At 48.6% G+C, this 21,873-nt stretch overlaps 2 protein-coding genes across 20 annotated transcripts in view; one reads left to right on the top strand and one right to left on the bottom strand.

The window, feature by feature from the left end:
- Positions 1 to 43: 43 nt before the first annotated feature.
- Positions 44 to 6,964, top strand: tdrd15 (tudor domain containing 15). Its single transcript, XM_052052260.1, has 4 exons — positions 44 to 468; positions 1,320 to 6,353; positions 6,446 to 6,573; positions 6,727 to 6,964. Exons 1-4 carry the CDS (start codon positions 437 to 439, stop codon positions 6,738 to 6,740), a joined length of 5,208 nt encoding a protein of 1,735 aa, XP_051908220.1. The 5' UTR covers positions 44 to 436; the 3' UTR covers positions 6,741 to 6,964.
- A 215-nt stretch (positions 6,965 to 7,179) lies between these two features.
- afdna (afadin, adherens junction formation factor a) overlaps positions 7,180 to 21,873 on the bottom strand; it is a 59,037-nt gene continuing 44,343 nt past the window's right edge. For 6 of the 19 annotated variants that reach the window (XM_052052243.1, XM_052052239.1, XM_052052242.1 and 3 more), the window contains 13 exons: positions 21,135 to 21,335; positions 20,624 to 20,715; positions 20,123 to 20,317; positions 19,884 to 20,010; positions 19,120 to 19,522; positions 18,605 to 18,870; positions 18,175 to 18,389; positions 17,223 to 17,402; positions 16,475 to 16,513; positions 15,477 to 15,611; positions 12,396 to 12,933; positions 9,258 to 9,342; positions 7,180 to 8,164 (listed from right to left, as the gene is read on the bottom strand). In XM_052052243.1, coding sequence (XP_051908203.1) covers positions 8,002 to 8,164; positions 9,258 to 9,342; positions 12,396 to 12,933; positions 15,477 to 15,611; positions 16,475 to 16,513; positions 17,223 to 17,402; positions 18,175 to 18,389; positions 18,605 to 18,870; positions 19,120 to 19,522; positions 19,884 to 20,010; positions 20,123 to 20,317; positions 20,624 to 20,715; positions 21,135 to 21,335 — 2,639 coding nt within the window. In that variant the 3' untranslated portion in view covers positions 7,180 to 8,001. The remainder of the gene's footprint in view (positions 8,165 to 9,257; positions 9,343 to 12,395; positions 12,934 to 15,476; positions 15,612 to 16,474; positions 16,514 to 17,222; positions 17,403 to 18,174; positions 18,390 to 18,604; positions 18,871 to 19,119; positions 19,523 to 19,883; positions 20,011 to 20,122; positions 20,318 to 20,623; positions 20,716 to 21,134; positions 21,336 to 21,873) is intronic. The other 13 variants (XM_052052253.1, XM_052052254.1, XM_052052256.1 and 10 more) reach the window with 7 other exon arrangements.

A 21,873-nucleotide genomic window follows, 5' to 3' on the forward strand; every position in this document is an offset into this window, starting at 1 on the left:
AAACAACATCTGGTTGAGGTAGGAGAACTGTATTTCACGTTACTTTAGCTCAGGGTTAGCATTGTGGCTAACTACAGTTGCTGCTGTGGTTCGCACAGTTGAGAATTCTTCCACCTTAATGAACAATGTCAAAGGTTATTACATTGAGATGTTAGGAATTTTTAATTTCACTCTTGGTAACACGATTGAACGTTTTTCCTCCCCATCAAAGAATGATGACTGAAATAAGTTCAGAATAGACGTGTACAGCAGACAGAAATCAATGAATGTGTACAATGAGGCGCTGATTGTTTGGCCTTGGCAGAGGTCTGCTCTCTGCTCAATGGCATGCTCATAAATTAATGTTGATTTGAAGCCCATATTTTTGTGACAGAATATTTTTCTCTTTTTTTTTAATAGGTTGTCTTTGGGAAAGAAGCATTCCGAATCAGCAGCCATGCAGCCATTGTTGAACGTGCAACACCACAGGTTAAAAAAAAAACGAATACAAAGTGACGCATGCCTTAACTAAAATGTGAACAGAATTTTACAGAAAGATATTTACTTCATTCATCCAGTGAGTACAATTGTGGTTTTCTTATAAATACCCCAAATAGTATACGGTGGTGCCTTGCGATACAGTGTTAATTCGTCCCCTGATCACAGTCATATTGCAAATCCTCTTTTATATTGAAATGAATGAAAATTCAGATAATCATTTTCCGCCTTCCCTAAAAAAATGCTGAAATGTGTATTTTAATGAGGAAAAGTGTACTTTATTATTGTATTGTTATAAACACACCCATTAATGACATTAAATGGAATCAAACAAGCATTTTTGTCAAATTGCAATTGAATGGCCATATTGCTGGTCCTTCTGGTGTGCCCGCTTTGGCCAAACTGGGGGCAGTACAAGACAGACGGACAAACAGTTCGTTGATATTAGAGGAGGCAAAGTTAATTGAGTCATCTACAACTATTTTAATAGTCATTCAAAGCGACTGTTTAACTTAGAATTGTCACACATCAGTAATTTTTCGCCGCTTTCTGTAGTCATTCATGAAATCAGACTTCAATCTTTTGCATGTGATCAAAATAAGACATTTGCAAACATCTGCCACTATTTTGGAAAACATTGATGCACACAAATACCAGTTTTGCTGTGTCACTGATAAGATCAAGTTTAGTGTCTCTAACTGCTTCTCAGAAATTGACTTGAATACACAATGAATACATTTTTAGCATGTTTGTGAAGTGCTGCCCCACCTCTTCCTACCATTTTTTGGGGGTACATATGAAAGGGTAACATACTTCAATAAAATCAAAATGTTTCTATCTAGGTCTCTGGACTCTGGTCCATCTGGGCCGTGTGCCCTGGTGACAGTGGACCTTAAGCTATCCCACTTGGACTGGAGCCCCGAAGCCACCCTGATCCACTTCCAGGGACAATACCTAACCACAGACGAGCTGGATTACAACATCCTTCAACAGGAAATCCAGAACACGCCCAAGACCAATGCAAAGGTGGACGTCGGCGAGTTTTGCTTGGTCAAAGACGTGAGCACAGCCCAGTGGTACAGAGGAAGGGTTCAGAGGTGCAATGATTGCGTGTCGGACGTGTTCCTCATTGACCACGGCAGCATCTTAAGTGTGGACGTGGCCCACATAGCTTCATCCTCCAACGATTTGTTCAGCCGGCCTCCAAAGATTGTTTGCGGCTTCCTCGCCAACGTGCTGGTGCCTGCCAGCTCCTGCCATTCCTCTGGCGTGGTGGACTTCCTCTCGAGCCTTATCGGGAAAAGCTTTACCGGCTGCATCCAAACCATCCTGCCGCATAGAGTTCTCCTGCTGGATATTCCTGACATCAACAACGAGCTGGTCAGGCAAGGGCTTGGAAAACATATGGACAAAGACACCTTCCTGCTGTTGGTGGAGTTGCTGACCGGGGTGCCGCTCAAACCAAACATCGACCCCTTTCCCGACCTGCTTGCCAACGAGCAGGGCGGACACGTGTATCGCCCCAAGTTGAGCGGATTGAAGGTTTATGAGGAAATACTGTCTTTTTGCGGGCCCAGACTGAGCTGCGGCACCCGAGCTAAAGTCCGGGTGACGGCCGCTGTTCACTCGAGCCTGTTTTACTGTCAGATGGCGAGTAAGGAATCCGAGCTTCGGCTCATGTCCAAGAAGCTGGCTGCAGTCAGTGAACTCGGAAGCAAATATCACCCTCGAGAAAATGTGGGGCTCCTATGCTCGGCGAAAGGGAAAAGTGGAAAATGGTACAGAGGCTTTGTCCAGTTTCTCCCGATGAACTCGGAAGTGCAAGTCTTGTTTGTGGATTTTGGATTCTCCGAATCGGTCAAAGTCGAGGATGTCCACAGCTTGCCACCCGATTTGTATTCGACACCCATCATGGCGTTCCCGTGCTCGCTCTCTGCTCGGAAGTCTCAGGACGAGGAGCTTGTGGCTCAGCAGTCGAGTTACCTCAAGGCGGGCTTGCTCGGAGGTGTCCTAGAAGTGCGGATCGATAGTTTTGATGAGGAGCAGTGCCTCTATTTGATCACAGGAGTCGGTGCTTTGGATAAATATGTGACAGAAGAAGTGACGAGAGAGCTCCCTCCTCAAATAAAAGAGGAGCCCCTTTCTACTGTAGAAGATGTGGCCATTCAGGATGCCAACCTGTCGTACGAGACCATCATAGGCCAAGAGCTGGTGAAAACCCTGAAAGAGGAGGAGCTACAGGTGCACTCGGTGTTTGAGGGCTTCCTCGAATACGCCCAGAATCCAAGCAACTTTTGGATCCGAACCACAAAACGAAACGGCGAGTTCCAAGAAATTATGAACAAAATGTCCGATCACTTTGCCGGCGTGAAGCTCGAAGATGATGTTTTGCTGAACCCTCAGCCCGGAACACTGTGCTGCGCGTTGTATGAAGCAGACATGCATTTCTACAGAGGCGTGGTCACAAACGAGCTCAAGCATGGCGCCGAAGTTCTCTTTATTGACTTTGGCAATGTGGAGAAGGTTCCTCGCGCTTTGATCAAGAAGATTCCCGAGGCGTTTGCCGGCATTTCCGCGTTTGCCCTTTGCTGCACTCTTGTCAACGTGATGCCTTTGGACGACGTGTGGACGCATTTGAACTGTGACTTCTTCAGAGCGGCGCTCTTCGACAAGGCACTGCGCATCCACATCGTCCAGATCGCACAACACAAGTGCGTCATCGATTTGTATCGGTCGGGAAGCGACAACGGTCGGAGCATCAGCCAGCTTATGGTGTCTTCCGGACAAGCTGAATACTGGAAAATCATTCCAGTCAAACCTATGGAGCAAAATCCGAACGATGGGAAGACAAGTAAAGGGATTCGAGAATCACATGTCAGTGGAAATGAAGCCTGCGAGGAAGAAGAGGACAAACGTGTCCAAAAGTCATCATTGCCCACCAGCTTCAAGATCTTGGATGTCCGACCTGGTTATGAGTTCCCAGTCCGGTGCTCTTGCATCAACTCGGCGTCAGATTTCTGGTGCCAGGTGCAGGATAAAGTTCCAGATATGGAGGACCTGATGGGGAAAATTCAGCGCTATTATACGTTGCATACGGTTCCCCTCCAAAACGAGGAGTCGTGTTGCGTGGCAAAGTCACCGCAGGATGGGAGATGGTACAGGGCCTCCATCCAAGAGAGACAGAAAGACCACGCCAAGGTGCTGTTGGTAGACTACGGCTTCAGCGTCCAAGTTCAGGTCCACCAGCTACAGGGAATAATGCCTGAATACGTTGTGCTAGAAAGCCAAGCTTTCCGATGCAGCCTTCGAAAGCGGACTGAATTAGTTGGAACTTCTGAGGAGCTTTCGGACCATTTGAGGAGGTTTATCTCCGACGGCGATGGCAACCTGAGATGTAAAGTGGTGTCGCAATTGAATGACAAAAGCGAACCCTTGAACATTGTGGAGCTCTTCAACACCCGAACTCAGCAGGGTGTCACAAACCAACATCTGGCAAAAAAGAAGCGGGACTTTCCTGAGGAGTTTGTCTACTCGTCCTTTGGCTTAATGCCTAATGACGAGGAGCAAGTCTACGTAACTCACATCAGCGGGGAGTGGGATATCTACTGTCAACTCCACCGCAACACCGAAGCCATTGCGGACCTTGAGGTGAACATCTCCGAGGCAATCGCGGAAATGAAGCGGGCCAGTGGGAAAGATGCTCCGGCGAAAATGTGCCTGGCAAAATATTTGGATGGAAATTGGTATCGGGCACTGGTTCATACCGTACCGTCTCCGCTGCATCTCAGCGTCTTCTTTGTAGATTACGGGAATCGAGGTATTGCAGAGAAAACGCATGTGGTGTCCATTCCCAGAGGCTGCGATCACTTGTTATCCACCCCCGTTCAAGCTTTGAAGTTCAACTTGGCCTCTGTGTCCAGGAAAGAGTTCTACACGGAAGTCAAGGAATGGCTGGACGGAACGGTCCTCAACAAGCAGGTGCGAGCCATTCTCCTTGGCAAGTCTCAAGACGGTTCCTTCGATGTCCAGCTCTTTGATGGTGATCTGAACATCAACGAGAAGGTCAAGGAGCTCATTGGCAGAGTTTCATCGAAACCACGGCCCACTGTGAGGTTTACCTACGAGACGAAAAATCACAAAAGAGCTCCCAGGAGCAAGAATTTAAGGCCAGCTGATTACTCTCCCAGAGTCACCCGAAACGAAGGCGCTCATGACTGGGCGAGACCACGCCCAAAGAAGGAGCATGTTAAGTCCTTTGAAAACAGGCGTCAACGTCGATATCCCAAAAATGAAACTCCGGCGAGGACACCAAACTCGAAAAGCTGTACTTTGAAATCTGGTGAAGAGCAAGTCACGGTTGAAAAGACCAAAGTGCCTGCGGCTCGCAAGGAGCCTCCACTCGTACGTTTGCCAGACAGGAAGGAGAAAGAAGATTGCACTTTGCTATGTTTTGTTTCCCATATCGACTCGGTCAGTCGCTTTTTCCTGCAGCTCTCAGAGGAGGAGGCAGCCATCTTAAAAATGGTTGACGAAATCAACTCGATGAACGAGCATTCGTTGAGGGCCGCCGTTTCGGTGCGATTCGACGAACTCGTCCTAGCGCGCTACGATGAGGACGCGGCTCTCTACCGTGCGGTCGTCAGGGCCTACGAGGGCCACTCCAGATTCAAGGTGTATTTCCTGGACTTTGGAAACTCTGCAGTCGTCGAGAAAGATGAGATCTACACCTTGCCTCAGGAATACTTTTCTCTGCCGGCATTCAGCATCCAATGTAGCTTAGTGGACTTAACCCTTTACAATGACGATGCTGCTTTCACCGACGCCGTCATGGGGAAACCCCTCATGGTTCACTTTATCCAAAAATGGCAAACTCACTGGGAAGTAGAAATGGAGATAATTGACGATGACAATACACCCGATGAACAAATTTTAAAACCCCCGGAGGGAGTAGATGCTCCTGCATGTACTTTGGAAACGAATGATGCCGTCAAGATCTGGGATCAGACTGCCCTGAAAGTCACAGAAAATGAACAAGGAACATTTGAGACCCGCGTTACGGATACAAAACCGACCGAGGCCTTATGTGAAACCTTCAAAACAAAAAGTAAGAGACCCATTAAAATCAGGTCAAAAAGGAAGAAGCTTTCAAAGAAAAAGTCGGTATTCAGTGTCAGAAAGAAGGACTGTACAAACGCGCCAGTAGCCCACACTCAGTTACTGCAGCAAAACCAACAACTGTTGCCGCCACCGCCGCCGTGTGAAAGCCAAAATGAGCAGCTTCTCCCAAACTCAATTCGCCATCGGAAGCTCGTCTTTGCTCCCATCTCACTCAATAAAGAATACTCGGCATTTGTCGCCTCGGTGACGACTCCCTCAGAGTTCTGCGTGGTTCTGAAGGACTCACTACCCGTCATGAACAAAGTGGCCATCATGTTGGAGTACCTCTCTGAGTCAGAGTTACCTCTTCTTCCGAAGTCTTCCCTCACGACCGGTGTCAGCTGCTTGGTCAGATCAGATCACAACAAGTGGCGGCGTGCTGAAGTTCGACATGTGGACTCATCCGGTGGGGTCCTGGACCTCGTTGACTACGGCATCTGTGAACAATTTGCTCCTCAAGATCACATCAACTTGAGGGTAATCCCAGAGGATCTGCTCAACATTCCCAAAATGGTGTATCCTTGCGTTCTGAGGGGGGTGAGCCCCGCCAGAGACGACGACCACTGGAGGGAGGATGCCACCATCTACTTCCAAGAGTTTTTGAACTGCAGCCTTAAAGTGGTCTTTCGAGAGGTACTGTCCAGTACGCGTTGGGCTGCGGACCTTCTTGTGAATGGCGTCCATGCTGCCGGAAAGCTGGTGACCGCTGGACACGGCAGGTATACGGACGCCAGACTGGGCCTCAGGTAATGACTGTCGTCTAGAGTGCTTCATCCTACAAAAAAAGTCACACTTTTTTGCACATGTTCAGGTTTCAGGAGCAGAGTCAACATAGACTATATGCCAGCACGGAGGCAGAACACTGTCCAGAACTTGAAGCGACTAGTTGGGACTCTTCAGAATGTTCTGGTGAAGCCATGAAGATGGGAAGGAGAAAATGTAATTAAATCACTCCCAAATTTGAAATGTCTTGTTTGTAGGATTAGTTTCTCATTTTCTTCCTCATTGTGACACTGTGACACCTCATCTCAAAAAGTTCAATTATTTCAGATTTCTGACTTACCGTTTTTGATTTTCTCTCTTTTGCCTCAGGCATTCTGCAGTGACAACACGACATGGAAGTGAGCGTCAACGTGATGTCGTACAGCAAAGCTTCAGCTAACAAATGTTGTGCTTTCACTTGTTCTGGTAAAATCTTGGTTGGATTTATGATTAGTGAAGCTACAGTTGTTTCATTTTATTTTCATACTCATGTTTCCATTTTATTTAAAATGTGAAAAGTGGCATTGTATGTTCGTATGAAACCATTCATTAAAAGACCTTAAATTACCACCTGCTCTGTTGATTGTACTGAAAACACATTAGACAGTCTTTATTGATACCCAGGGGGGAAATTAAGGTATTACATCAGTTGAAAAAAAAATAGTCCTTATAAAATGTTTACAAATAAGAGTTTGTATTGGACATCATTGGAAAGTATTGGAGTTGTGTACCTAATGAAGTGTCTGGTGTTTCTAATAAAAGATAACACTTGGCAGGCTGCAGTTGTTGGAAAATCTGTATTTATTAATAATGATTTATAAAACAAGGCTAAACATGAAAACCGTTTAGTGATTCTGTTCATCCGCCAAACCCAAACCAGGAGGAGCAAGTGAGGTGCGAACAACGGATATGAAACCAGTTTTGCCATGAAAACACTGAAAATGGCCTTATTGTCTGCGTGTGCGTACGCTGCACAAAAGAACGTCTCTGTCAAATTAATGTCTCACTGCAGGGGGAAAAAAAAACAGACGACAGATTTCGTTAAAATAAAGTGAGCTAAGGTCAGAAACATTTCAAATAATTTTGTTGGTCCTTTGTCACCTTCGTGTCATTTTTGGGCTTGTACAGTAGTCCGAGTGGCAATTATTTACAGTAAAGTTGTGCACTTGGAGATCCACAATTTCCATAAAATACCCCCCCCCCCAAAAAAAAGAAAACATTAACATGGTGGTGTCTGCCTTCGATATGGAATGAAGTAACAGTGTCGAGTTAAAAAAAAAAAAAGTAAAAACTTCACCTGTTGGTTGTGAGGCAAAAAAAAAAGCTAACCACTTAAAATCTCTGTAAGCTATTTAAAAAAAAAAAGTTTTAAATGAGCATAAAACTTGCTTATTTCCCAGCCGGTACCCTCCCTCCCTCCAGCACCATTTTACCAACAAAAAAATAGAATATGCTGATAGAATTACAACATTTTTACAGTGCTTCTCCGTACAAGTGTGGTGGTTGTGGTGGGAAAGGGCAAGAAGTGGTAAAAAAGAGTCACTGCAAGCATCCACAGCTCCAATGATTTCAATTAAAAAAAAATAAAAAGGTGGTGTGGTCTCACTACTTGGTGTTCAGCTCGTTCTCCAGTTCCATAAGCTTGCGTGACGCCTTCACCTTGTTGGACACCTCCTTGCCCTGGGAGAACAGACGCTGACGCTCCTTGAACGTCAAACTCTCGGGGGGGGCGCCATCGCCGCCGCTCGGGATGTTCTCCTGCTCCTGACTGCACATCACAACGACATTCCATTTAACGGCCTCACCGATTTATTCCTTCACCTCATTCGCTGCCACCTAGTATGTTTTTCAACAGCGGGGCATGCAAGAGGGTGTCACCTGGCTTGTCTGTGAAAGTTTTCATGAAACGAATGATTGGATTGGATACAACTCCATTGTCAATGATAAACGGACACCCATGCAGTTTTTGAGTCGAAGATCAAGATTACGAGGGACAGAAATGCCAACATGTTGGAAGTTGGACAAGTTGAGGTACTTGATACTCGCAACGCATGATGTAAATGTTTGCTCTAAATAGCGGATGTGTCACGGTAAATAGCAAGGTGAACAGCCAGTTTTACTTTGCCATCCAAACACTTTTCTCAGACTTGCTTTTGTTGTGATAGTCTCAATGACAAAAAATATATATATATATTGGCGTCAGATTTAGATCACAATTTACAAAAAGCTCATTTACTTTCATTTACACCCATCCATTTTCTGACGCGCTTTATCCTCACAAGAGCCGTGGGCGTGCTGGAACCTATCCCAGCTGTCTTCGGACAGTAGGCGGGGGACACCCTGAACTGGTTGCCAGCCAATCGCAGGGAAACACAGTGACGAACAACCATTCACACTGACAATTACTCCTAGGGACAATATAGAGTGTTCAATCAGCCTGCCACGCATGTTTTTGGAATGTGGGTGGAAACGGGAGTACCCGGAGAAAACCCACACAGGCACGGGGAGAACATGTAAATTCCACACAGGAAGGCCATAGCCGGGATCGAACATGCGACCTCTGCACTGTGAGGTCGACGCGCTAACCACTCCCACACCGGACCACCCTTTCATTGACAGTGAATGCTAAAGAATGGAAAGAACCTCGACAAACCCTTTAATCTGTTTGGATCCTGGCAAGAATGGATTGCATACGTATGAGCCTTCAAAAACTCTTGCGAGTGAACGGATGAAAAGGGAGGAAAATATTTCATGTCTTTTCCTTAAAGTAATTGATTTGGCAGGCACAATAACAATCTTGCCTTCAAGAAGTCTTGATGGACTTTGGCGGCGGCGGCGGAGGAAGGAAGGAAGGAACTCACCTCTTGGTCCATTTGTCCCTTGGGTCCTTGTAGAACTCTCCGGATCCTACAACTCCTGCCAAGTTTCCAGTGTACGAGTTGAATCCTGTCAGGTGACATGAGCGGGTCAGAACCGTTTCACGCATGTGACTGTGACATCACATTAACCCGCGGAAAAGCCGCCGTATGCTGGCCTGCAATGCAGCCGGCACCTTTTCTACGGGTTCCGCGTCGATGTCAAACGCTCGAGATTATTGAGAAGACAGAGCAGCCCAAGCACAAGGAAGGAGAAAGTCAACAAAGTTCTAGAGCTAGGTTGGAAAGTAGCAAACATTCACTAAGGGTTAAGAGAACAAAGAAACGGGCCGGTTCCACATCCAGGTCACCTTTAACCTGCTTTGACGTTTTGTTCCGAGTTGAAATTGCAAAAAGTTGCTATTCTAGTATATTCCCTTGAAAGAAGGAGAAATAGCAGAGGAATTCTACATTATTTACAAAAAAAACTGTGTATAATTTTTAAAAAGAATGCTAATATTACAAATAAAAAATGTTTTTAATGTATTTCAACAACCCAGTTTTATACCGACTTGCAAGTAAACAAGCTTGGGTCTTTTTCAGCCACATGATGCTTTCCCCAGGCCATGACGACGCAGGTGAGCGTTATCGGTGGCCGGCGCGGTGCCCACATGCAAAGCGCATGCGGGCGAGCGAGCTCGCAGTGGAGTTAGTGGCCGCGGGATCTCGCCCAAGTGGATTACAAGCACAGTTGGCCTCCAAAAAGCAGCTGGCACGCCGCCAGGCTTCTCTTTGTCTGCAACCACCAAAACATCCAAACGTCAATCCTGTCAGTCCCACGAATGGAAAAAAAGAGAAAAAAAACGGGGCGTTATTTTTTAGCGAGCTAATCAATAGTGAATGGATGGATGTGTACTGCAATATTTCGAGTCTACTTTGCGCAAAATGATTTTTTTTTTTTTACCCCAATCAAAGTTTTGCCTGGACAAGAAAGTCACTGTAGGGGACTAAACAATCGATACTACGTATGGTTGAAAACAAAGAGCTGTGTCAAATGTTGACATCTAAAGGGCAACCGGGAGGCGCTGTGGTCTGAACGGTCGCCCTGACTCCTCCCCGCAATCGCAAGTCATCACCAGCGGGTGGCAGCAAAGCAGACAAAGAGAAGCGTTTTGGGTTTGCAGCATGCGCATGAGGCAGGAAAAAGGGGCAGGGCCCCAAGCGGCAGGCGGGAGCGACAACACCAACAGTACTATGATCGGTCGAGAAGTTGATTGGTTGTCATGGGTGTCAATCTACGGCGAAAGGTGGAGGCGTGATTATCGATTGCTTCTTTTTTTTCCTTATTGTTGGCTGACCGTGGCTGGAGTGGGTTTTGGAGGTCTCATGAGTATGACAAGGAAAACACCCAAATTGTGAAGAAGGGGGAGAAAACAACCCACACCGACAGAAACCATCTGATTGACTGGTGGATAGTGAGGGAAATTTGAACCCAAGCACGCTATACACACACAAAAAGTTCCGCTGGAATTTTTCTTCCCAAATGTTGCATTTTGGTTGATTTTATGGAATTCGCAAAAAAAAAAAATCAGCAATTTCTGGAGGGGGGGGGGGGGGGGGTTGGCTTATGCCATTTCTTGCTAACCTGTCTGAAGTCCCTAAGGCATCTCTAATGTGCGTTTTTGTTGTTGTGGTGTTTTGTTTTGTTTTGTTTTGAAGCCGATCCCCCACGTAGAGAGAGAAAGGCCCTGAATCCTTTTTGAGGCGGTGGAAGTTAACATGGACTCGGCTTTTAACGGTTAGGGTACAGTCAATGCTCAAGCAAAAGTTATTTGCAATACACTGTACACTACCTTACAAAAGTTCTCAAGGTCACAGATTTTTTTTATTTTGACTCCGATTTCCTCCCACATTCGAAAAAACATGGAATGATAGGTTAATGGAAGACTCTAAATTGTCCCGAGGTGTGACTGTGAGCGTGAATGGTTGTTTTTTGGATTTAAACTTTATCGGCCAGAGGTTCTCAAACGTTTTACACGAAGTGCCTGTACCAGCACAGATTTTGATTGGGAGGAATGTCGGCGCCATTGACTGTCGGTGCTGGACAGACCTGGGGCGCTTGTGTTTTTTGCGCCAGTAATGGGCAGCATTTTTCACAACCCCGATTTGTTCAGTGGCTATGTCAGCGCTGTTGGACAGTTGGCGTTGGTGCGGCTGGATGGATGGCCGCTGAAGTTGAGGATGAGGAGAGAGGAGCGTTGGCGAAGAGCGGCGATGCGTATTTGGAACCGTGAGTCGCCGCTTGGAATTGAAATGGATTTCCATGGGACAGGAGAAGTGAACCAATCTCTTTTTTCGTCAATGGATGCTACAGCTTCTTGTTGACTTTGAAACTTAGCTTGTAGCCGACGTGTGCACATTTTGAGCATGACGTCTCTGATCCACTGGTTAAAGGACACTTTGATTCTCTCCTCTTTCATCCCAAACTGCTCTCAAACAACAAAGCGTGTGACGGAAAAGTGGTTAGGACTGCACGACTGTCCGTGTTTTATGTTATGTGTTGTGTTTATTGTTTTACTTGATGTTAACTGTTTTGTTAAGCGCTTTGTTACAGCTGCCGCTGTTGTGAAAGCGCTATATAAATCAGCATGTATTGTATTGTATTGTATTGTATTGAAGTACCAACTATAAAACTGAAGTTAAAATGATTCCAATTAAAATGTACTGTGCATTAAAACATAAATAAATGTTGAAAATAATTTGTTTAAACATTATTAAAACTCAAAAGTCTCATTCAAATTAATTGTGCTTTGGCAATTATTCCTTCTTGTCCCACTAGAGGGAGCCCACAAAATCAGGGCTGCAGGCAAACAGATTTCCAAGGGCAGTTCATGATTGGCCAGTTTTAGATTCTGCTCCGGTACTTGGTCACTAACCACAGCAAGCAGTTGAGTGGGTAGAGTATTTTTGTGTGCGTACGCGGCTGGATGAAGGACGTACAAAGAGGACAAAAAGTGGAGGATGAACTAGAAGAAGTTCTAGACGACTAGAAGGGCGGGAGCGATTGAGAGGGAGGTCCAAGGCCTACGGAGGGCGCTGTGGCGGGCTCTCTCTCTCTCCCTCTAGCCATTACTCTGCTTCTACCTTTCACACCTCCTGGGGGGCCCACGCCGGGCTTGCTGGGGAGGGGGGGTGGCCCTGTACTGTTGGAGTTGTTGGCGCTGGGCGGCTGGAAGGAGCTAGACAGGAAGATGCCGTCCGAGAGCGGCCGGGGTTTGCGTGCAGTGGGCGGTGGCTGCTGCCGTCCGCGGCGCAGCGGGGGGGCGGCGCCGGCGGCCGGAAGGTCGCCGTGCGACTTGCGGGTGGCCGACAGCTTAAGCTGACCTGACTGGCCGCCGCCCTCTTCCTCGTCCTCCTCGTCGCCGGCGTAGGCAACGAACTTGGCCGTGTAGAGAGTGTCAGGTGAGGCCACCTGCGTTTTGAGGTAGGAGGTGTTTCTCTGCGGGGGTGGCGGGGGGTTGTTAGTAGGGTTGTGCGGGGCGGGGGGCTGGTAGTCCCTGGGCAGTGGGGGCCGATACAGACCGGCCGGATCATCCGGCGACAGCAGCTTGCGCTCGGCTTCCTCGTGCTGCCGGCGCCGCTCGGCCTCCAGACGGGTGTAGTACTCCTCCTCCTGCCTCCTCTGGTAGGGGGGGTGGGGACGACAAGCCGTTAGTGATGCCGGCTCGTGAACGCTCACCTCCGTTGGGGGACGGGCCCTCCTCGAGGCGCCTCCTCCCACTCATTGGCGCCTACCCGGCCGTGTCAGAACGCCCCATTGCTCACATTCGCACTCACCTCCATCATGCTCGCACCGCAATCACCCGGGGGGGGGCACACCTTTGACCTCGTTTACGTTCACCTCCTCAAGCTCAGCAAATCAAACGAGGACAGTCGCTTTTAAAGGGGCCTCACTTTCATCATCTGGGGCGCCCCCCTTTCAACACCACCTGGCACTATCATCCAGGGAGCGTCTCCTGCCAAGGGCAACTCACTATCACTGCCATCATGTGGGGGGGCACCTTCTTCATTCTCGTGAGCACTCACAATTGCAACATGCAGGGGGCTGGGGGTGTCACCATTATATCATAACAGGATCTCCTTTTTTGTCATATGGGGCAACCCCCCCCCCCCTTCAGTCTCATTGCTGTCAAACGGGCACACCCCTGCTATTGTCGCCTCATTTTGATGGTCTGAGGGAGCCCCTTTGGAAAGGCACCTCACATTTTGTCATCAGGTGACACCCACTCTAAGCGTCCTTCACCTTGAAGGGAATCTCTTTTGATCCCCCCCACCACTACCACCATGTCAGTGCAACTCACTGTCATCTGGGTGGGGACCAACCCTTTTCCATCTCGGGACACCCCTTCTACTTTGTAAGTCCATCACACTGTCATCACCATTAACTGGGCACCCCCCCCCTTCTAAGGGCAACTGAGTCCCCCATTATTATTCAGCGACGCCCCCTCGTTCGGGGACCTCGCTTACGTTAGCTGGGGACCCCGCCGTTTCAACGAGTCTTGCACCAAAATTATCTGGGGATCATCTCTCTTGCGTCATTTTCATTCGTGTTCACTTCAATCATGTGGGGGGCACCCCCCTTCTCACTACCTCACTCTCACGGTATTATCGGCGGACATGCCTCTATCAAGGCACTTAGCGCCGACTGTTAGCGTACAGGGGCCCCTCACTCAAGCTCGTAAGACTCACCTCAATCATCTGGGACACCCGCGGTTTACCCGCCCACTTGGCTGCCCACATAAACTCAGGCTAGACACTCCAAATCCTGCCCATGTCCACCACTGCCCCCATTATGTGCGTGTGTGTGCGTTGGTGTGGTTTGTGGGGCACTTTGTGACGTCAGTCAGCAAGTTGTGCTGCAGGAAGAAGGCATTTGGATTCCCGGCATCGGATGGCAGACCGTCTGCTCTGAGTGGTGCGCACGTCCCACCGACATCGTGTTTCTCTTGTCGGGTTGGGGATCGCTCTAAATAACCTTTGCGGGCTGGCGTGAAAATGTCCAAACTGCTACCACTCATCAGGTGAAGAACCGCAGGGTTTTTGAGAAAATGGATCATGAGGAGGTGGTGGGGGTGTGTGTGAAGGTCTGTGTGTGTGTATGTGTGAGTGTGGGGAGGGCTGGCGGGTGGACAGGCGATGACGATGACAATAACTTAAGAACAATTGACTGAATGACTTCTGACGTGACGACAAACATGCTGGAGGTGAGCGCAACGACGGGGGCGTGGGGGACGTCGGGGGGAGGGGGGCTTCGAGGGCAGTCGTGGGTGGGCAACATGCAGTTCATAATTCACATGAAAACGACAACAGGCTTTGTCCACACAAACACAAGTACAAATGTGATCAAATTATATGAAAACAAATCCGTACGCTAAAGCAACACACACAACAATCAAAAATGGAGGACAAAAAAAAAAGGTCTGTCGATTCCGCTTGCATTCAGGTCACAACAATCCGCAAAGACTGAATGGCAACTGGAATTGTTTTGTTGTTGTTGTTGGGATTCTCTATTTTGTGGTCTTTCCTGGAAAGATAAACTGATGAAGCCATCTGGACAAAACGTGAAACTTCTTCCACAAACAAAAGCAAGTCAGGTTGACTCGATTCAACCGTTGCGGAAAATCGCGAAAAGAAAGAATACGTTCTGAATGACTGAAAAATAGAAGTGCCTTCAAAATCGACAAGTTTTCAAAAAAAGTCAATTTTTGGTCAACTAAAAGGCAGCTTCTGTGATTAGGCACCACGGGAAATATAAAACTGGAGGATTGGCCTGCCAGAACAGTTTTACTAAATTGCCTTCTGGGATTTTTTTTTCTTTTTTTGGGGGGGGGGGGGGCGCGAAAGTAAAACCCCAGGGCAGTCAACGTTTGGGATTCCAGCTGACCGTCTAACGTTCAAGCCATTCACTTTGAATGCATATGAAATGATACCAAATAAGTATTTCATGCATGTTACAACTCATTTGGCGGAGGGTTCTTAGACTGAAGTATTTTAGCAAAAGTTACAAAATAATAAATAAATAAGGCCGTATGATGATTTTCCAACACTTGATGCATGACGGTTTTTGGAGGTGTCCAAAGGGTAGGGAAAATTTAAGGCTGGCTACATAAATCCGTTGCGAAATAAACCCCCCCAAAAAACAACAAAAAGACGGCAAGGCTTGACCTTCTCCGCCGCCTCCCACTTGGCTCTCTCCTCTTCCCGCCACCGCTGTTCCTCCTCCTGTTTGTTGCGCTCATCCGCCTCCCGCTTGCGAATCTCCTCCAGCTGCTGTTTGCGCCGCCGCTCTTCGTCCTGCAGCTGAGCGTCGGGGTGAGGAGCCCATAAAAAAGGAGAGAAGGAACGTCAAGGGTCGCTCACTCGCAACACACACAGAGAAAGATGCACTTGTTGTGAGAAGGGACTCCTGAGGGGCTGTGGGGGGCAGCAGCGTGCGCATGCAGACCACACAAACGCGCAGCACAAAGAGCTGGGCAAAGAATCCATTTTTGTTTCATTTTTCATCAATTTTTTTTTGTCTGTTTGTGATTTTCTGTATTTTGTGAAGTGCTATATTAATAAAATGTATCCATTGTCAAACCTGTCAAGAAAATTACTCTTAATTCTGTGTCACTTGCTTTTTCGAGAAAAAAAAAGGGCAACGTCAAACATCGACACGGCAAAGTGGATTCTTGCAGAAAAACAAGATTTTATTTCAAGGCCATCTTACCCAGCGCTCACAAACGCATGCACAACGAAGTCGATGCTAATACACACACACACATATGTATGAATGGACACGTCCTTCCCCCCTTGCCTGTCATGCATGAAACACGACCCGCAACTCAGCCATGCAGGGGGCCGCCTCCCTACGCACTCAAAAGCATTGCCACGGCAACCCGTCAAATACATTTTGAGTGGACAAAGAGACAAAAAAAACCCAACAACAACAACAAGCAGCATCCACCCACCACTCCCATCGCCCCTCCCTCCTTCGTCCCGGCAACCACAACGACGATGGGCTGCCCCGATTGGCGGGTGGGTGGCTGGCAGGACATGAAGCAGGTGGGTGCCCCCCTCACCCCCCACCCGCCACCCCTCACCCCCCACCCAAAGTAGGAATCAGGAAGTGAGGCGGGGAACGGGGGAGGCTGGGTATTGGTCATTAACAGGAAGAAACATACCAAATCTAGAACAGAGATAGCTGGGACAGCAGTCTGCTGCTGCAGTACAAGAAGAGGAAGAAGAAGAGTATAGCATGAGAGGGGGTTGGGGGGTGAAAGGGAGGAAGGAGGTGGGACAGGGGTGTAAGTGCAGCGAAAACATGGATGTGAATTTACAACAAAATTTTTAAAAGGAAAAGAGGGAGGGGCCCAGGAAGAGGAAGCTGGAAATGAGAAGGCAAGGAGGACATACAGACAAGTCAAAACATTGGCTGCGCTCGGATCGCCAGCTCCTTTCACGCCGGCCAAGTTGACCGTCCAAAAAGTGGTATCGGCGATCGTGGGAAGCTGGGACCCGAGACAGCTTTTCCCTGGCTTGCTGTCCTGCTGCCAATATGGAACAGGCCTTAATCCGCTGTCATATGCCAATAAATGCTGGCTTTGCCGTTTTCACAAAGGCGGCGTGAAAGGGGCAAAGTGAAGAGCAAGCTTCATTCCCTGTCTGCAACACCTTTGCTACTCTGCGGGGGTTCAATCGGCTGTTGCATTTTTAATACTCTCACGGCAAAATATCAAGTTGTCCAGCGCGGCTAGCCAAGCTGCTGACTGGCCCCGCCCACTCGGCGTCGAAGCAGCTTAAACATGGCAAAGCGATGGCAGAAGCATGTTGCAGATGCACATTCACTGGCTTTGCTTTTGAACGTTAGCAGCTTTTCGGCCCCCCACCCATCTCATCAGCAAAGACCCACAACGAGTTGCGTGCGCTCACCCTGGCTCGCTTCTCAGCCTCCAGCCTCTGCATGATCATCATGGTGTCCACGTCCTCGTCATCCTCCTCCTCCTCGTCGTCGTCGCTCTGCTTGGACTCCTGCAGACGCTTCTGGAACTGCCACTCCAACATCAGCTTGCGCAGACGGTCGCTCTCCTCGGCCGTGCGCTCCGGCTTGGCCTGAGCAAAAAACAGCACGTCGTGTTTTCATGAAGGATTTTCATTCAGCAAATGTACACTATTCCCCCACTGCTCGCTGCTGGCCGGCAGAGAAGGGGCCGTGCTCTGAAAACCAAAACTATGGGAGGAAATGACACAAAACCTGGTGCGGTTGTAGCTCCTCAACTCACTTCAACATATATTTATTCGTTTATTTGACCCTTGTTTATCCAGGTAAGATATCTGAGAAGAGGATGTCATCTGCAATGCTGACCTGGCTGCAGACGTTTGACAAGTTGACCAAAAATTGAAAAGAAGAGTGACCATAAGTAATGCGGAGCAAAGAGGTTAATAAAAATCCTGAGGCAAAGAGTGCGGGCGGTTTCATGCGTGGTGAGCAGAGAACCAACATATCTTGGGCTCTTTGCAAAGAGCTCGTGAAAACAAACAAACTGTGTGACACTACCAACATTCCACTAGGTGGTGCCAAAGCGTTACTTGGCTTGTTTCCATCAGCCTTGATCGCCCGTGTGGAATAGTGCAAACACATCCTTCACGAATCAAAACAATACAGATGCCTTTGTCTTTTTACTACTTCCGATTCAAGTCCCCGAACCTTCGGAGTGACGCCATCAGAAAACCTCTCAGAACCAGAACCAAAAGCTTTTGTAGCTGGGGTAATTTATCAGGGCATGCCAGGCTTCAGCGCAGCCCAGGAACCTTTCAGGTGGAGTCAGCCACAAAACACGCCAACACAACACTCCCCAGAAGCCGAAATCAGTTCTTGGCCTACCTGTAGTTCTTGGATCTCCTTATCCAAGAGGTCAACGATATGAAGCTGCTGCTGCTTCTCGGCCTTCTCGCGGGCGTCCCGCTTCCACGGGTCGGGCGACAGGCTGTCGCTGGTCAGCTCCTCCTTGCTGATGGTGATGTACTGCAGGTCTCGTCGCTCGATGGTGCGAGGCTGCTGCTGGGGGAGAAGGTCCCGGATCACCGTGTCCATACCTGCTGGAAGAAAGGCGGACATTTCTGAAACAAAGCCCCAACGTTGAAACGCAAGATGACGGTCATAGAAGAGAGTGGCTATTTTGAGTGGTTGTTGACAAGGATCAATAGTGCCATTTGCTGACTGATTTATTTTTTGGGGGGAATGACAGAGACTCTCCATGCTTTGCTTTCTAGCCACATTTGAAATTCTGAAGAGCAGGCAAGGGAGGCACTACCTGGAGGGTTGGAGGCAGGAGGCACAGCCGAGCGCGGCAGGCTGGCCAGCTTCTCGGGTCTGGATGGGGGCTGCGAGGGTGGGAACGCATGAGGGGGGCCCATGGAGCCTGGAGTGAGCGGCGGCTGCTGCTGTTGGTGGGGATGCGGGTGGTGGTGGGCCGGAGGAGGGGGCATGGTTCCGCCGTTGTTGTGAGGCGGGACGGGCATGACGGGGTTGGCCCGGATCTGGCCCAGCTTCCTTTCCTGCTCCCTCCTCTTCCTCTCCCTGTTGAAATCATCATCGTCATCATTCATAACTTCAAAACAAAGATGTCATTTCCGGAAGAACTGTGAGGGAATGCGGAAAAGTGAACAGAAACAAAATAAGAACTGAAATGTTGTAATATGTTGCCGGATGCTGGAAAGGTTTGAATCGATGTAGAAGACTGAGGTACATTTTGGAAAATGTCAGGAGAAATTGGGAACTTTGAGATGGGGGGTAAAAAAGTTTTATAAATAAAAAGCAGCAGCGTACCTCTCCTCCTCCAGACGAGCTTTCTCTTTCTCATACCAACGTTGTTGCTCTTCGCGCTTCTTGCGGTCGGCGGCTTGCTGGGCCGTCGCCGAGTTGACGGCGGCGGGCGGCGGCGGCAGAGGCATCTCGGAGTGGGGCTCATACATGTCGTAGCCGTCTGGGTAGGGGGCCGGCGGCGGGGGAGGCGGCGGCGGCAGGTCAGAACGGGACGGCGTCTGGACTGAGTGCGGAGGCACGACATGCGCGGCGTGCGGCGCATTGGGCGTCTTCCAGCGGCCAGGCCCCGTCTTTTGGTTCTTCCCGGATGACGCCGAGAAGTTGAGGTGCTCCTGGCTGGACGTGGACGACTCCAGCGAAGAGGAAACCTGCAGCTGAGGAACCCAGTGGTCCGCTCCGGCCACACCTGAAACCACGTCGAGCCATATCACAATGAGAAGCAGGAACTTGGCGAGGCAACTGGAAGTTGACTTAGTTGTTGACAGGCTTGCAAAATGAAGGACATGTTCAAAAGTGGAATCTTTCCATGAGAATTCCACAAGACCAATTAATCACAATAGAACAATTTTTAGGTAGGACAGATCCAGTTTTTGTAAACGTTCAAGTGCATTTTTGATCGACTCTAGGACCCAATTCAGCCACGATTAAAAATTCTGCTGACGATCGCTCATTCATGAAAAGCGGTTCCCGAACACCATGCAGCATTCAACAGTTGGGGTTGTTTGTGACCGCGTCGCTGGTCCTGCTGTGGACCTGAAGCTTCTTACCCTGAGGTCCCCTCTGATAGTCCAGATCTCTGTGCTGGTATTCTTGCTGGTAGTGCTGCTGCATTCGCTCGTCCTGCCGCAGGATCCCGGGCGGAGGGTACATATCCTCCTGGAAGTGGTTGACCCGCTAAGCGGGAGAGGAAAAGGTCAAAAGGGTTTGCAGCAAGGAGTTGAGCTGGGCTCACTTGTTTTGAGTTTGTCAGGGACAGGAAGTAAAAGCGGCGGGGAGTGTTTTGAACCTGCATGCTATTGTGGATTTTGTCCACTGAGGCGAGGTGTTCCCTGTCCTCCATGGCCTGCCAGTGCTGCGAGGATCCCGGCCCGGGGCCCACAACGCGATCTTGGCTCTTGGATGCCGGGATGGTGAAGTACTCGCGGGCGTAGGTTTGCGTGGGAATGGGATACGCCTCCGGGCGCGGAGGTGAAGGTTCATCCTGAGGAAGGAGCAACCAAGATTAAGCAAGGGTCCACTAAAAATAGGGCCTATTGAATATCACCATCATGAGAAGGCTTCATAATATTCCACCACATTAATACAATAATTTAGTGCTCATGTGTTTGTTACTAAAAGGCGATTTTGTCAAATTCAGGACAAAAGTTCATTCACTCTTGATGCAAAGAAACCATCTGGGTTTCCCAGAAAATAGTTCCCTTGGCATAATGGTGTCAACTTTCACATACTTCTGGAATTCCTCAGGTGGGAGCCGTCGGCTGCGAGGCGAAAGCGGCGAAGTACTTACGTCAGCGCAAAGATTGCCAGTGGAGACGGAGGTGATCTTGGTGCCGGGCCCGGCGGGATACACTGGCTTGCCCGCAGGACTCTGGCCCTGATCTGAGGAGAGAGTGCTCATTGTGGAAAGGAGACGACTGGAGAATGCTGAATTCTACTGTGGAAAATGTGGAAGCATTGCGAGTGAATGTTAACTCATTCACTCCCAAAGACGTTTTTAAACGTCTTTTCAGACTTGGTCTAGAATTGGCTGGTACTGGATGAGTTACGGACGCATGGTAAACAAAGACCCGTGTAAAGGTAAATGTTATTTGTCGAGCCATTAGTGGATATAGTATTTATTGTGACATGCCTAGCTGGGTTAAATACATTTTGAAATAAGAAGGTATGTGCTAAGTTTGGGAAATGTCTGACAATTCTTTTCAGGGACAATTTGTCATTTGCGCGACTGGAGGAAATTGGTGAAAAGTGGAAAACGTTCCCAAGATGTTTGAATACGGTGAGTATTTTGACGTGCTTACTGGCCACGTTGGGACTGGAACGGTGGTCGGCCCGGTTTTTGAGGAGGCGGTCTTCCCCGCTCATCTTCTTTGGTTCCGGGTAAGCGTCCCAGCCGGCCTGCGGACTCTCCGGGGAGCCGTTCTGCACCGAGCTATTGTACAGCTCGAAGCCTTCACTCTTTGGACGCAACTTGCCATTCTTCTCGCGGCCGCGGTCCGACGCTGCACAAACGGGAAGTGGCGTGAGGCCTTCACACAATCGTTCCACGACAAAGGAAAGGTTTTCCCAAGTACGCAATGCATTTTGCGAACCTAGCATATCATTGTAAAAATGCTCTCTACCAAATTAGGAATAACCGACCTGTCCGACATAAATACATGGAGGATAAATCCGAAATCAATGTTTCAGAGAAAAGGGAACACGCCTTGAATGCCTTTGTACCACTTGTTATTGGATTAACCCTTTCATGCACAAATAATAACCCGTAACCTGTCCACTGTAGTAACCGCTGTCCCTGACAGGGTTGAAAAAAATCTGCTGCTGGTAGTTTTTCATACGCGCGTTTATAATGCAGTTTCACGTTTTCAAGACCCTTTCAAGAGCGGGTTTCTGTGGCAATGTGGTGGTCACACAGACAGTTCGAGGGACTGTTTCAAGCTCTCTCTTGAAGACTTGTTAGAATTGCCCTTGAAATTAATGCAGCAATTGTAGTTTCAAGATGGCCGATTTTACCATTAGTTTCTGACGCAATACGTTGGT

The sequence above is a fragment of the Hippocampus zosterae genome, chromosome 19 (genome assembly GCF_025434085.1).
Source record: "Hippocampus zosterae strain Florida chromosome 19, ASM2543408v3, whole genome shotgun sequence".
Classification (NCBI taxonomy): domain Eukaryota; kingdom Metazoa; phylum Chordata; class Actinopteri; order Syngnathiformes; family Syngnathidae; genus Hippocampus; species Hippocampus zosterae.